The sequence below is a fragment of the Mustelus asterias genome, chromosome 3, assembly GCF_964213995.1.
Source record: "Mustelus asterias chromosome 3, sMusAst1.hap1.1, whole genome shotgun sequence".
Lineage (NCBI taxonomy): Eukaryota > Metazoa > Chordata > Chondrichthyes > Carcharhiniformes > Triakidae > Mustelus > Mustelus asterias.
This window is the reverse complement of record NC_135803.1, coordinates 55,887,138-55,903,938: the sequence shown is the minus strand read 5'-3', so window position 1 is coordinate 55,903,938 and position 16,801 is coordinate 55,887,138. Positions and strand designations below refer to the sequence as shown.

The following is a 16,801-nucleotide window of genomic DNA, read 5'->3' as shown; positions in this document are numbered from 1 at the left end:
AATATATTAGCATGGTAGAAGACAGGAAGCAAAATTAGTGAATAACTTCCCACTTCTCCACATAATACTCCATCTGCCATCTTGTTGCCCACTCACTTAACTGGTCTAGGTCTCATTGCAGCCTGTGTCCTCACAACTTACATTCCACAATGCTTGGTAGCATCAGCAAACTTAAGATACATTACTAATATAAAAACAAAAAATGCTGGAAAGACACAGCACATCTGGCAGCATATGTGGAGAGAGAAACAGAGTTGATGTTTCAAGCTCTGAAGAAGCCATGCAGACTAAAAACATGAACTCTGTTTCTCTCTCCACAGATGCTGCCAGACCCGCTGCGTTTTTGCAGTATTTTGTTCATTTCAGATTTCCAACATCTGCAACATTTTATTTTTATTTTAGATATATTACTCTGTCATTTTGCCCAAGTTATTAATAGAGTTGGTAAATAGCTGAGGCCCCAGCACTGATCCTTGTGGCAATCCACGATTTACAGCCAGCCAACTTGCGAATGCTCCATTTATATCTACTCTTTGCTTCCTGTGTATTAATCAATGCTCTATCCAACCTCATAGGACAGTGAAGAATGTTATCTCCGATTGCAACGGGATCTTGATCAATTGGACCAGTGGGCTGACAAATAGCAGATGGAGTTTAATTTAGACAAATGCGAGGTGATGCATTTTGGTAGATTGAGCCAGGGCAGGACTTACTCAGTTAATGGTAGGGTGTTGGGGAGAGTTACAGAACAAAGAGATCTCGGGGTACATGTTCATAGCTCCTTGAAAATTGAGTCACAGGTGAACAGAGCGGTGAAGAAGCCATTCGGCATGCTTGGTTTCATTGGTCTGAACATTGAATACAGGAGTTGGGACGTCATGTTGAAGTTATACAAGACATTGGTAAGGCCACACTTGGAATACTGTGTGCAGTTCTGGTCACCCTATTATAGAAAGGATATTATTAAACTAGAAAGAATGCAGAAAAGAGTTACTAGGATGCTACCGGGACTCGATGGTTTGCGTTATAAGGAGAGGCTGGATAGACTGGGACTTTTTTCTCTGGAGCGTAGGAGGCTGAGGGGTGATCCTATAGAGGTCTATAAAATAATGAGGGGCACAGATCAGCTAGATAGTAAATATCTTTTCCCAAAAGTAGGGGAGTTTAAAACTAGAGGGCATCGGTTTAAGGTGAGAGGGAAGAGATACAAAAGTGTCCAGAGGGGCAATTTTTTCACACAGAGGGTGGTGAGTTTCTGGAACAAGCTGCCAGAGGTAGTAGTAGAGGCGGATACAATGTTGTCTTTTAAAAGCATTTAGATAGTTACATGGATAAGATGGGTATAGAGGGATATGGGCCAAATGCGGGTAATTGGGATTAGTTTTGGGGTTTAAAAAAAAGAGCAGCATGGACAAGTTGGGCTGAAGGGCCTGTTTCCATGCTGTAAACCTCTATGACTCTATGATATGAAGCCCAACTCTGTGAGCCCTTATCCTGTATTATTAACCTTTTATGTGACACTTTATCAAATGTCTTTTGGAAATCCAAGTATATTGTATCGACTGATTCTCTTCTATCTACCCTATTAGTTATGTTCTCAAAAACGCCCTAATAAATTTCTCAAACACAATTTCCTTCTTGTAAAACTATGTTGACTCTGTCAGGTTATGTTATGATTTTCTAAGTACATTGTTTAGTATTTAGTAATAAATTTCAGCACTTTTCGGTCAACCGATGTCAGGCTAACTGGCCGAGAGTCATTCCCTGTTTTCTCTCTTCCTCCTTTCTTGAATACTCATGTAATACTTTGCTAACTTACAATCTGCTGGGACCAGTCCAGAATCTAGGAAATTTTGGAAAATCATAGCCAGAGCATTCACTATCTCTGCAGGTCTCTCTTTTAGAATGCTAGGATATAGATCATCAGTTGCTGGGAATTTGTCAGATTTTTGTCCCTCAAGTTTCTACAATTTTTTACAGATGCACCATAGAAAGCACCCTATCCGGATACATCACAGCTTGATATGGCTCCTGCTCTGACCAAGACCACAAGAAACTACAAAGTGTTGTGAACATAGCTTGGTCCATCACACAAACCAGCCTGCCATTTATTGGCTCCTTCTACACTTCAAACTGCCAGCATAATCCAGAACCTCACGCACCCTGGATATATTCTCTTCCACTAGGAAAAAGATACTGAAGTTTAAAAATACATACCAACAGATTCAAGAACAGCTTCTTCCCTGCTGTCATCAGACTTTTACATGGTCTTAACATATATTAAGCTGATCTTTCTTTTCACCTTACCTGTAACTGCAACACTATATTCTGCACCCTATCTTTTTCCCCTATGCACTTGATGAATGGTATGTTTTGCCTGTATAGCATGCAAGAAACAATACTTTTCACTGTATCCTAGTACGTGACAATAATAAAATCAAACCTTTGTTGATATTAACTACCCTTAATTTTCTCCCTCTTTTTCACACCGAGGTTAACCTCGGTTTCTCGTGTCTTCTACTACGAAGACAAATGTAAAATATTCAATATCTCAGCCATTTTCTTCTGTCTCTGCTTCTAAGGACCAATATTTACCGCAGCTACTTTCTTCCTTTTAATACACTGATAAAAACTCTTACAATCTGTTTATATTCCAAGCTAATTTACTTTCCTTGTCTACTTATTCTCCTTATTAAAATCAATATTTTGGTGACCCTTTGCTGGTTTCTAAAACACTGCCAATCCTCAGACTTGATACTATTCCTTGTAAACTTATCCGCCTCTTCTTTTAACCTAACACTCTCCTTAACTTCCTGAGTGAGTTACAATTAGATTTTTTTGTACTGAGTTTTAGTTTTTCAATAGAATGTATTTTTGTTAAGCATTTTGAATTGTCTCAATGTTTACTTACTGCCATCATTTAAAAATTTTTGCCCAATCAACCTTAGCCAGTGCTCCCCTTATAGCTTTGAAATTGGCCCTGTTTTAGTTTAAGAGTCTTGTTTGTATTTGGAATATGTCACTTCCAAACTTAACATATGGATTCCAATTGTTTTATGATCACTAGCTCCCAGCAGATCTTTTACTATGACATTACTTATTAACTCTGCCAGATCTAAAATAGCATTATCTCTCATTTGTTCCACAACATATTTCACAAGAAAACTGATATACAGCACTGGACAGAGAGGATGTTCTAACGGGGTCAAGGACAGATTCTCTCTGGCTGAAGGTAAGGATTAAAAATGGTAGAACAACACTGATTGTTGTAGTATATACCACCAACTAGTGGAGGGATGTAGAGAAATACATTGGCAAAAAAATTACAGAAGGGTGTAGAATTATAGAGTAATTGAAATGGGGGACTTCAATTATCCAAAAGTAGACTGGGATAAGAACAGTGCAAAGGGACACAAGTTCCTGGAATGTATTCAAGATCATTTTGGGGCGGCACGGTAGCACAATGGTTAGCACTGCTGCTTCACAGCTCCAGGGACCTGGGTTCGATTCCCAGCTCGGGTCACTGTCTGTGTGGAGTTTGCACATTCTCCTCGTGTCTGCGTGGGTTTCCTCCGGGTGCTCCGGTTTCCTCCCACAGTCCAAAGATGTGCGGGTTAGGTTGATTGGCCATGATAAAATTGCCTCTTAGTTTCCTGAGATGCGTAGGTTAGAGGGATTAGCGGGTAAAATATGTAGGGATATGGGGGTAGGGCCTGGGTGGGATTGTGGTCGGTGCAGATTCGATGGGCCGAATGGCCTCTTTCTGCACTGTAGGGTTCTATGATTCTATGATTTTCTGCAGCGGTGCATTTTTGGTCAAATGATGGGGCAAGCACTGTTAGACTTGCTTCTGGTGAATGAGTTGGTCAAAGTGCATCAAATATCAATGGGAAAGCATTTGGGGAACAGTTGACCATTGTATCATAAAATATAGGTTGGCTATGGAAAAGAACAAAGAACAATCCAGAGCAGGGATAATTAATTGGGAAAAAAAACTTCAATGAGATGAGAATGCATCCAAGTAGAGCGAGTTGGAATCAAATGTTGATAGAAAAGAAGGTGGCTAACAATGGCAGCAGATACATGGGATCATCTGCTGCACCTTCAGTGGAAGAGCCACAGATAGTCTGGATAAAGCAGCAGAGAGGGAGAACACCGCCAGAAATTCTGCATCAATGTTTTTCAGGGAGGACAGTCAGGGATGGGAAATGGATAATCCTTTCGTGGTCAAGTTTTCAAATACAAGACGTAACTTCCTTGGGAGATACAGAATAGACACAGTAACCCAAGGTTACAAAGGTTCCAAATCTGGAAAAAAAATTACAACACTTGCCAAGAACATGTGGCTTATTTTAAAATAATGTGCCCAGTAGGGAACTGACAAGATCAGATTGGATGCCCATTTTCACTTGCAAGGGAAAGTAAAATCCAATTTAGTCCAGGCCGGTTTTCTTGACTGATTATATAATTGTGTGGCAGGACCAATGAGGAACAGCTTCCAAAGTGCCAACCAACCCATATCTTGTACCAATTAACAGACTTTTTGATTATCGATTTTTGGACTTGGGCAGAGAGATGTGCTCTCCAAAATGTTGAAAAATATTAATTTCGCATTTCATGAGCTGCTCAGCATCTTTGACGGAAGCTTTTTCTTCATTTCTGTTCAGTTGACTTAACCAAAATACAATAACTTTTCGTATAATTGGGTTGGATATCCTACAGTAACCTTAAGTAAAATTAAAGTTTAGTGTCACAAATAGGCTTACATTAACACTGCAATGAAGTTACTGTGAAAATCCCCTAGTCGCCACACTCCAGCACCTTTTCGGGTTCACCAAGGGAGAATTTAACACGGCCAATGCACCCAACCAGCACGTCTTTTGGACTTTGGGAGGAAACTGGATCACCCAGAGGAAACCCACGCAGGCACTGGGAGAATGTGCAGACTCCTCACAGGTAGTGACCCAAGCCAGGAATGGAACCCAGATCCCTGGCACTGAGCACTGTTCCAGCGTTGTGTATAATCTGTTTGGATATCCAATAGTTTAAAATACACAAATTAAAAATCCATGCTTATATCTGATAAACAAATTATTTTCAGACCTCTTTCTTACAAAGCATAAACTGTATTCTTAGAGTATGCAATAAAACAGCTATTCCTTTCACAAGGCAGGAGCAGTACTCCTGCCCCAAGAAGGAATGAAGTAGCAGTTAAAGTAAAACCTGAATCCACTTTGTAAATAACAAAAGCTATATTCCTGTCTTTCTTGAATTTAACAGAAATCATTTTCCAACACAGCTGAACCCTGAAGATGCTCCACTGTGAATTATATTAATTATTAAGCAGATAGAAATAGCTCAGTCTCCTGATTACATCAAGCCATTGCTCAGTAACATCTTTGAGTGCACATCTCTTCTCTCATCCCCACCCACCTGCCATGGATAATCAAGAAGTCTTTTCAGTGGCACTAGGTACCTGGAACCTCAGTTGGTGCTATCCTGCATTGGCCCTTCCACATTATACAATGAGCCAAAGAAACCCTTGAGGTTTCAAATACCACCAGTTGGAAAGCTTTTCCTAAATGTATTATTCTCATATACCCAGTGATCAAGTAGCTCCAATGAGAACAAAAGTGCAAACAGTTGCTTTTGAAGCACCATATATTCAACTGTTGGAACGACCATGATACAATATAATCTCTCAATGCTGTAATCCAGAGATTGGTGGGAATGCAGAGAAGAGATGCTGCTCACTATAGCTTTTCTGGTATATGCTTAGCAAGGATTCAATACAGCATTTCAATTGTCTAATAGCCAACCAGTTTGACTGAAGGACAAAAATGAAAAGCTGCAATTGGTAGCTCTAGTAGCCCCCAAGAAGTCACGCCCAATGATGAAAGACCACAATAATTATTAGAGAAAAATACATATTTCCTGAAGCATCAACATAGCAAACCACAGCGAAACCTATTTTAGGCTGCTTGTTGATGATTAATGAGTCAGGCTGGCTGGCCAACATTACTAGAAGAGGCACCAAGTAATTCTTCAACAATCAACTCTAATTTAAGACTGAACATGGAAAGTGGTCTCAGCTGGGCAAGCAATATTACAAAATATTTAATAATATTTACAGCATAGGAACAGGTCGTTCAACAGGTGCCTATTCCATGCTGGCAAGGTTCATGGTTTTTTAATCAGATAATATAAAGCACAACCCATGTGCACACCAAAGGGACCCATAAGCCTGTCTCTTGCCAACTTGTACCTAAACTCTCTAGAATTGTGCAAATATGGGGAGCTAACATACACTGCATTCCAGGCAAACTCTACGGAGGTGGATTTCTCAGTAACTTAGTCTGGAGAGTCATAACAATAGTCATCAGTATGCACTGACTGTGTCAAATCCCCCAAATCTGTAAAAATATTGAACCCAATCTTCTGATCAGCTTTGAAAATGCTACAATTGACACGAATCAAACAGAAACCTGTGCACTTATCTGGTTACATTAAAAAATTTATGACTTTCAATGCAGCATCCAGAAGAACTACTCAGTGAAGAAATCTACACAGAGAACTTCAGAAAGAATCAGCATGGAGGACGGTGGCACAGTGGTTAGCACTGCTGTCTCACAGAGCCAGGAACTCAGGTTCAAGTGCAGCTTTGGGTCACTGTCTGTATGGAGTTTGCACATTCTCCCCGTGTCTGCATGGGTTTCCTCAGAGAGCTCCAGTCTCCTCCCACAGTCCAAAGATGTGCAGGTTAGGTGGATTGATCATGATAAATATGTGGGGTTACAGGGATCGGGCCTGGGTAAGATACTCTGTCAGACAGTTCATGGGCTGAATGGCCTCCTTCTGCACTGTAGGGATTCTATATAAAAATGACTGTGGGTAGTCCAGTTGGAAAATTGCCTTGGGGGTAGTTGGGGTGTTGGTCATTGGGGGATAGTCAGGGTTTAGCATGATTGGGTGGGGTAGATGGGTCAGGTATCAGTTCTGCAGTGACCTCGCCTGCTGCTAGGATTCTCCAGTCCTGCTGCAAGAACAGAAAATTTGGTGCTCAGCCAAATCTCAATTCACTGCAGCGGGACTGGAGAATCCTAGCAGCAGGCGAGGTCGGAGAATCCAGCCCTCTGACTCCAACTCAGAGATTTTGGAGAGGTTTCTGGAGAGGACGGGAATTCCTGTCAAAAGTACAAACATCCCGGGCACAGAGGTCAGTGCGTAAGGGCTTCCGCCAGGTCCCAATATGCATCTTGGATATCTTGTCTCCGGTGATCTGGAGACGAGAAGGTCTGGACTACAGAGTTTCTAAGATCCTTACTCCTCGGTTTCATTTAAAATGTAGCCAATCCATTTCCAGGTATTTTACATTTCATTCCATCATGATGAATAGAGACAAAAAAAAGTTGCCAATAGTTTCACATGCAACAAATATTAAACTTAAAAAAGTGGAAATAAATAAGTTTGGAAAGATCCAACTTACTGAAGTGAAGTTTGTTTTTGTCTGGCTCTGGTTTTGGTTTTGTGCTTCTTGCTCCTGGAACTGTAAACCTGCAAGGTGCTTCTCAAGGGCCTCCCAATCCATGGTTGGAAGCTGGGGTTCTTCTGTTACAAAAGTCCCCGAAGTCTCCAACTGGTTTGTGGCAACACCACCACCAGTTATTCGTAACGCCTTCTGCAGCTTTGGAAGAGTCTTATTTCCTTTTCCGCCTTGTTTAATTGGCGCTACGTTGCCATTTTGCTTCATTTCACCTGCAGTAACATTAGAAGGGACTGGTGGGATGACTTTGACTTCTTGAAACTCCTCTGCTAAACTCCTGCTGGCAGGTTTAACAAAGCCATTGTTCTCAGAGTAGTCACCATATTCACTTTCCCACTCTTCTATCACCTTCTTTTTATATTCCTGATAATCCTCATCTTCTTCATAATCCCCCAATGTGGCAAGATCCAGACTTGGAGAGGATTTGTACTCGGAACATGGCGTCACTTTGTTGGAGCTTGATTCAGAACTTGCTCGACTGCAGGAGTCACTTCCCAAATCCATACCATCTTCCCTGTAATCCTGGGGAAGAAATACAGTGCAGTTAGATGCAATATTATTATTTACCAGACTTCGCTCCAATTCATTTCTTAAAATGACTAAATTCTCAAGTAGTCTTTTGTTAGCACAGAGGGTTTTGGGGAGAAAAAAAGTACATTTTGTTAAAACTTTTCATCTTGCACTAATGTCAGAGGAAACAACAACATTGGTATTCTTGTGGTTGTCCTGATGACTGCAAGATAAGAAGCTTTAACAAAATGTCTTTTTTCAGCAATACTCGTATTGGCAGCCTTTTTGGGTACATGGCACACACCAGAGTTAGGTGTGTTTCCCTTCCAAGAAATTGTATTTCAATGTACAGAGGGTGAATTTCAATGGGTATAAATATTTATGGTGATTATCCAGTGTTTCTGCAGTCGCAGGGAGCTGGAGACACCCTACCTTTATAAATCATGGATACTGCAGATACTAACCACAAAAACAATGGATTTTGTTTAACACTACCTCAAAATTTGCATATGAAACATACTTCTTACATTTCAAAGCAAAACGATATAGTATATTTTAAAAATGTAACAATTTATTAAATATTGTTCATCTGTGGTCAGGTCTGTAGCTACTTGGTACCACAGCTTAATTACAAAATATCTATTTTCTTGAGCATAATGCTTATTCATGCGCTGTTTATAATTTCTTTGCATCTTGACAAATATTAAAACTGAAAATAAAGGTTTTAAACACACAAAACCAACTTATTTGTCAAACATCATTCACTGATCCTTGTACTTGTTACATACGAAGTGGTTATTTGTTTGGATAAACTGTGCATATTTTACAAAAGAACAATACTGTGTGAAAAGGATGACAATCCTTTGGTCCCAGTCACTCCTGCCAAACAACACAAAGTTTCTCTGTATTTGTACTTAAGAGGGTATACCATTGCCAAGAAGTTAAAACATAAGCCATGCAGAACAATGGAGTTGTTTTAAGCTCAAAGCAAGTCACTTCCAATTGCAATATCATTTGGAGAAAACCACTGATCCAAACATGTGCGGGCTAGGTTGATTGGCCATTCTAAATTGCTCCTTAGTGTCCCGGGATGCATAGGTTAGAGGGGTTAGTGGGTAAATATGTAGGGATATGTGGATAGGGCCTGGATGGGATTGTGGTTGGTGCAGACTCGATGGGCCGAATGGCCTCTTTCTGCACTGTAGGATTCTATGAAATATACTTGTTTCTGAGAGGGAAAATACCCATCATAAAAGAAAATAAGCTCCCAATGACGCCCCTTTTGTTTTAATCATAGAATCTCTTTAGTGCAGAAGGCCATTCGACCCATCGAGTCTGCACCGACCACAATCCCACCCCGGCCCTATTGCCATAACCACATATATTTACTCTGCTAATCCCCTGACACTAGGGTCAATTTAGCATGGCTAATCAACCTAACCTGCACATCTTTGGACTGTGGGAGGAAACCGGAGCACCCAGAGGAAACCCACACAGACACAGGGAGAACATGCAAACTCTGCACAGACAGTGACCCAAGCCGGGAATCGAACCCGGGTCCCTGGAGCTGTGAGGCAGCAGTCTTAACCACTGTGCCACCCCTACTAATTAAGTAAAACACTGGTTTTTAAAAAAAAAAAGGACTTGCATCAACAAATGCATCTTAAACCGTTTGCAACCATTGCGATTTCCCAAATCAATGACCTCCAGCACCCAGAAAGGCAAAGGCAACAGGAGCATGAACCCTTCCAAGTCAGACCCCAGACATGGATAAATACTGCCATCCTGTCATGGTCACTGGTTCAAATTTGTGGAACTCCCATCCTAACAGCACTGTGGTAACACTTCCACCACATGGACTTCCACAGTTTAAAAATGTGGCTCACCACCTCCACACGAGGCATTGAGGAATGGACAATAAATACTGACCTCCCTGGTGACATCTAAATCTCATGAAAATCTCTCTCTTGAAATTGTCAATTAACTTACTCCAGCTGAAGAAAGTCTGTCCTTGGAGTCCAGGAAGCAAGGAAACAGAATTATTAAGGATGGTTCGGTGATGCAATAAATTAAATACTGGCCTTTGATTTTTGTGACCTGGATTCAAATCCAGCCTGGTATAAATTTCTTCCATCTGCAGGCTGCAAAGATTCCACGTGAAATACATTTGGATACTCTATATCCAATTTTTAAAATCAGCATAGTCTGCAAATTGATTCTGAACTGACCATCATAGTCAGAAACCAAAGACTAGCTAATCTGCACAATGAGAAAGTAGAAATTGAGGGCATAAACTCAAAGTGCCACTCTAAAACCATTTAGAGTATTATTTCAATGCCATTGTCAAACCGGTTTTAAAAAAAAGGTTTCAGTTGGCCCAGAGCTTTCAGAGTCCAGACATTTCTGACCACATCATCAAAGCATTTAAATCGGAACAGCTGGGGATGGAGCTTTGTGCTAGTCTTCAAGTTCAAGGGGGAGGCAGTGGAGTATTGTCACCGGACTAGACACCCCGGGGTAATGCTTCTGGGGATCCAGACTCAAACCCCACCATGCAGGATGGTGAAACTTGAATTTTGTACAAATCTGACATTTAAAAGGTCTAATGATGACCGTGAAACCAATTTGCCATAAAAACCCATCGAGTTCATTTCAGGGAAGGAGATCTATAATCCTTATCTGGTCTGGACTGGATATGTCTCCAGACCCAAAGCAGTGCAGTTGACTCAACTGTCCTCTGAAATAGCCCAGCCAGCCATTTAGTTCAAGGGAAAATAAGGATGGGTAATAAATGCCCAGATCTCACAAATTAATAAAAGAATGTCCAGACAGAAAAGTCTGAAATACAGCCAAGTACTATAAGCAAGATATCATTTGACTAGAACTTATATTGCAACTCTCAGTCTCAGACTGATAAGTATGGCATAAATCCAGCCTTATTTAGCAAAGTGTGTAAATGATCCACCAAACAACCTCCTTTTCAAAAGAACTGTATTTTGCTGGTGGGGGCAAGTATGCCATTTCTACAAGCTAACAATTTTGGCACTAACATGATTACTTGATGCCTGAATTATTATACCTTACAAATTTTAACTGTGGTAATAAATGTAGTAAACAGAAACCAAAATTATAAACACTTACATAAAGTACTTTTGTCCACCGTTGCTTGACACATTTAAGATCAATTGCTAACTACATACTGATAAGTTACAAAGATCAATGTGCAATTGTGACAGTTAATGCTTCACAAAGGCATTATAGAAACCACTACAAAAAACAACAACTGTGGAATTTAGTGAGAAGAGTTGAAATTTATGACTGGTTAACTGCTCAGGCTATGCCACAGATATTAAACGTAAAGATGTTCACTGAGCTTGTTGCTCTCAATTTTAGATACTTATGAAATAGTTTTCTGGACAGAAACAGGAATACATTTTACATGCCGCTAACATAACCAGGATTACGAGGTAGAAATTACTGGGCGCTCACTCGATAAGTTTGGACATCTTGCGATGGATCTCTAATTGGGCCAAACAGTCCCCAACTGAGATGAAAACTACTGTGTTCAGCCAGTCAGAACACCATGGTGTCAAATATTGACAGAGAAATGATTTGTTGGACTGCCCCACTGACATCGATCATGAGACATGCTTGTATATTTTACTTCTCACAGACTGCAACCGAGCACATGATCCACATAAACACAACATAACAAAGAAGCACAATCAATCATCTACGCATTTTTTTTGTCGTTTTAATACATTGTTCTTGAAAAACATCCTGACCCTCCCTGAGGGGGTTTTCTTCCCCTGCATCACCTCCTTGTTTCCTGTACATACGCACAGATAATGGGTGCTGTGGAGCTAAAGCATGGAACTCTGCGTTTAATTGTTTAGTGGCTGATAATTGTACATCATATTCTACAAATTCTACCTCAACAGACAATAATTTAATTTTCATCGCCAGGCACATTTCATAATAGATTCACAATTAAAAATCTGTTAATGAGCATTAAGCCATCCTTTTGATGGGGATGAATGCAAACAGCCTCCACAGCATATTCTGGACAAATTAGAAACAAAGCATTTGTCTAGGCGGAAAATTCTTTCCCCACACTCATAACTGATCCAGTTTAAGCTATTCTACAGAGGCAGGTGCAGTTTCTTTCTGAACAAGACACAATCTTGGGCCTTCAGGGCCTAAGCTGCAGCTTCTGGAGTATTTGTTGTGAACCATTTGTCAGCAACAGCAGTTAAATAACACTGAATAGTGTGTGTGTTACAAAGGCGGGTTTAGCTGGAGAACTGTCCTGGTAAAGATTTCAGCCCTCCCTTACCCTTTTCAGAGGGAATCACTGAATGCGCATTGGCGGCAAAAAGCCAAAGTCTGACAACAACAAAAAAAACCCCCAAGACACACAAAATAATAGAAACTCCAGGAAGTTGGGAGCAGCGATTCATTCCCCCTTTCCTCATCGTTGTGGGCTGTTGGTCTCACATGTTTCATATTTGAATAAAGGGGGGGAAAAGGGCACAGTTTAAGCACATCTGAGAATGTATAAATCAGGGGCCGGCAGTGTGAGCACCTCCTCCCAGCTCCTCTGTCCCTCACTCCGGCTACTTCACCGCTCAGCAACCCGCTGAACTGCGGCTCCAGCAAAACTCAGCAGCAGCAACAACATACATCGCAACCTCCTGGAAAGTGTCAAACAAAGGCAAACTTCCCAGGGAAGGAAAGAAAGGAGGATAGGGGAACAGCCAGCAGCAGCAGCAGCCTGGACTGCGAGCACAATCCTCTACTTACAACGGGAACCATTCAGCTTCACATGGAGGCAGCTAGCGGAGATTCAGTAGACACAGGAGCGTTTCATCTCACCGCCACCGTCCTCTTAAAAGGGAAATGGCTGGGTCCCCCACCTCGCTCGACCTATTTCACACGCCTGCCTGCTGTGTGGTTTTTTATGTGGCAGACAGCGACAAGATTTGACTGAAAGTTTTACCAAGTGTGAATTGAAAGTGGGGAGGACGAGGTTTCCCCAATGAAACACACGACCAAGATGTTTGGAATAAAAAATACTTAAAATAAAGAGTGCCAACGTGGATAATGAGCTCCAACCCGGCGGTACAAAGAGACAAGTGACGTTTCTTGTTGTTGTACATTCACCGTTTCCCTTTTAATGTGTTTTTTTTTACGTCAGCCAACAAGTATGTGGATTTTGAAAATCAGTTCTGGCAGGTTGGGCTGGGCTGGGTGTACCGCCCTGGGCTCTGAGTCACATAGACAGCCCCCGACTGAGGCTGGAGTAGACACACAGCTCCATGCAAGCAGGCAGACTGGGGCTGGAACAGATACACAGCCCCATGTGGGCAGCCAGACTGGGGCTGGAGCAGATACACAGCCCCATGTAGGGAGCCAGACTGGGGCTGCAGCAGATACACAGCCCCATGTAGGCAGCCAGACTGGGGCTGGAGCAGATACACAGCCCCATGTAGGGAGCCAGACTGGGGCTGGAGCAGCTACACAGCTCCATGTCGGCAGCCAGACTGGGGCTGCAGCAGATACACAGCCCCATGTGGGCAGCCAGACTGGGGCTGGAGCAGATACACAGCCCCATGTAGGGAGCCAGACTGGGGCTGGAGCAGATACACAGCCCCATGTAGGCAGCCAGACTGGGGCTGCAGCAGATACACAGCCCCATGTAGACAGCCAGACTGGGGCTGGATCTGGATCAGACCCGCAGAGAGGGTGCAGCAACACCCCAGGGAGCAGGAGAGTGTAGAGCACCGCCAGGCCACCGGAACACCGCTATTGGTGTTTCCTCCAGCTCGCTGGGCTATTCCCAAAGCAGTGGGGACCTTCTCACTAAGGGTCATCCAGACTCGAAACGTTGGCCACAGATGCTGCTGAGATTTTCCAGCATTTTCTGTTTTTGCTACCCACCAAGTTCCATTGGTTCACATCCTGGGGTTAAACCATCACAGAGCAATGTGCATTTCCCAACTAAAAGCATTAAAGGCTTGTGCAGAAACTGACAGCAGTAGGACTACGGGGGGAGGGGGATTTCTAGCGGTGTTCAACTGTACAGAAGATGCAGCAAATAAAATCAACAGAACTTGTGGAGGTTCTCAGGACTGTAACCAGATAAATATAACTGCACAGACAGATAAAGTGTGACCACAATTGCAGCCCGCATCCCCTTAAATAGTCAGTACTTACAGTCATTTTCTCATCCAAAATCTCCCATCAAGTCATCGGTCCATGTACAGATCACAATGATTTAATCCATAAAATTAAATCTCTTATGCCTTTCCTTTCCCTCCGGAGCCCATCCCTCCAGAAGTCGAGTTCAAAAATAATTCTGCATTCACTTCAAGCCAGCTCGTCTCTCCTGAAGTCAGGGTGACAGATAATAAGACACTTCCCTCCCAGAATAAATGTCAGGCGAATGTGCTGTGAGCTGCGGTCGATGCTCCAGGAGCAGTCGGAACCTCCCAAACTAAAGGGAGAGGAGCCTTTGCCACTCTGTCTGGCTGCGCAGCCCCTTTCTTTTCCACGCCTCGACCTTGTAGCAAAACGTCTGTCTCGTCTGAATAATTCATGGAAGTTGTTTTTGAGTGCCTCTCGCTTTCCGCGCGTGTTTTAAATCATTCATCGCAAGGTCCGTCCTTTTGACTGGATTTTGGGGTTTTTTTTTGTAAAATAGCAGCCTGATCCGTCAAGCAGGTAAAGCACCCACAGGCAGACTGACGCAGATCTTTTATGTTTGAGTCACACACAGCAGCAGCAGCAGCAATGCCAGTGCACACCTGGATTTATGAGCTGAAGTTAGACGGATCTGAAGAGGCTCTGGAAGCTATTCCATCCGCGATCTACCGGCCAGTTCTGCCAGTCTCAGCAGTGGCTGCTTCATCCTGGGCTCACTTTCTGAAGTGCAATTTCAGCCAGACACACTCAAGAGAGGGTGAGGAAATGGGAAAGGTTGCTGCTTTGATTTCAGCTCCCTTTTTTTCCCCCCCCTAAGTGGCAGCCTGTCAAGGAAGCTAAACTGGAGCTTGCTGCAGTGCAAATCCCTGCCGCTGTCATCTGACTGAGACAAGGAACTGCCTCTTGTGGGGGGGTTTCAATGGAGCAATTGGAAGATTCGCCAGAGTCCTAGACAACCCCGCCCCCCGGCAGGAAGAATTAAACCGTTTCCATGACAACTGAATCCCAAGATTGCAACTCTTATTTCACATCAGCTTCATTTTCTCCTATCTCCCCCCTCGGGTCCTCTTTTTTTTCCTTCAAAGTTTGTTCTTTTCGAAAGACGACACGCATTAATTCAAAATCAGATGAAAATTAGGATGTCAACGGGAGGCTAATGTGCCTCTGTGTTTGCTTCTGAAACGTGTGGCCTTTAAAAACTCTTCTAAAACTCTGAAATATTTTCCTAATAGGCTGGTGAAAATCACTCAGTGGCATCCACGGCGGCTCAAGCTAGTTAATCTTTGCTCTAACCTTAACGTCTCATTTACTATCACAATCAATCTAGTCCTCCCACCCCTACATCATACAGTTTGGTTACAGTTGTTCTGTCACCCACTGGGTCTGCAAGTACTAGAAACAGTGATTGAAGACTGGGCTAAGTAATATTTTATACAGTGTATTGATACAATTGTGGGTATGATATTTGTATTAGGCCGAATGGGAGAATTTAGATAAGTCTGTATCAATGTTGCCATTAAGCAACTGCTTTCAGCCATACTGAAAGAATTAATCTGCATGATGGAATTTGTATAATGCTGATTTCAAGCACAACAAAATGGGTAGACCCCCCCTCCTTCCTTTATTATCCAGCACTAAATGAGAAGAGTTCCTGTAAACTATTTAACCTGAAAACAGCACACAGGGGCAGAGTTTACAGGTGTGTAAGGCTGGAGGGTAGCCGTGTCCTCTGGCTGCACACATCCAGCAAATGATGCACCGGTAATTTCCTCCTGATAGTCTTGGCTGGTATATCACAGCCATAAACCCAGGCCCATGTTGACAGGAGAGTGAACTGAACCAGCACACAATCTGTAATTGAAACAAAGACCCTCAGTGGAAAGTAAAAATGTTGAAATTGCCACTTTCCATTAACCTGCAGCGACTGGCAATTTGGCAGAAAATTGGAAATAGATTATAATAGAAATTGATTAATGGTTATAAGTATATTAGCAACTATTGGGCTTAATGTAAAATAGCAATTAAAATGAAATACTAACTCCCCTATCTATTTCTTAAGAAGCTCCATGACATTTTCCACTAAGTATTTATAAATGTTAACGCTTGAGGAAGGAGGGAATGTGAGACACCGCAATCCTAAATTAAATGTGACCAATGAAAGAAACCATGTTATGATGCACAATAAAAACAGAGTAATCATTGGCCATTTTGTAAAGTATTAAAGACCCACATAAGACCTTCAAATTTGATGAACTGAATGAATCATTAATAAAGGACACGTGGAATAGACAATGAATGCAGAAGGAATGCTGCTGAGGGAGCAAGATGTGACCTTACATAAAGTAACATAGAATAGAAGGGCATCAGAGATCATTCAAAAAAACAAGCTGGAGAGTTCTGCAGAGAGGAAAGACAAACCATTCAGCAGTGGTTAGGAAACAATTCAAACAAAAAATCAGAAATACCATCCACCAAGGTAAAAAGAAATGTAGAGGAGTGAAAATGAGATAGACGTTGTAGAATACAGTTTAGGTCCAAAATTAT

The 16,801-nt window shown here is 42.1% G+C and overlaps 1 protein-coding gene across 2 annotated transcripts in view; it reads right to left on the bottom strand.

The window, feature by feature from the left end:
* Positions 1-14,641, bottom strand: part of schip1 (schwannomin interacting protein 1) — a 177,912-nt gene extending 163,271 nt beyond the window's left edge. The window contains exons 1-2 of one of the 2 annotated variants that reach the window (XM_078209014.1): positions 14,270-14,641; positions 7,487-8,065 (exon numbers count right to left, since the gene is read on the bottom strand). In XM_078209014.1, coding sequence (XP_078065140.1) covers positions 7,487-8,065; positions 14,270-14,275 — 585 coding nt within the window. In that variant the 5' untranslated portion in view covers positions 14,276-14,641. Of the gene's footprint in view, positions 1-7,486; positions 8,066-12,856; positions 12,968-14,269 lie in introns of those variants that run through there. The other variant, XM_078209013.1, reaches the window with a different exon arrangement.
* Positions 14,642-16,801: the final 2,160 nt, after the last annotated feature.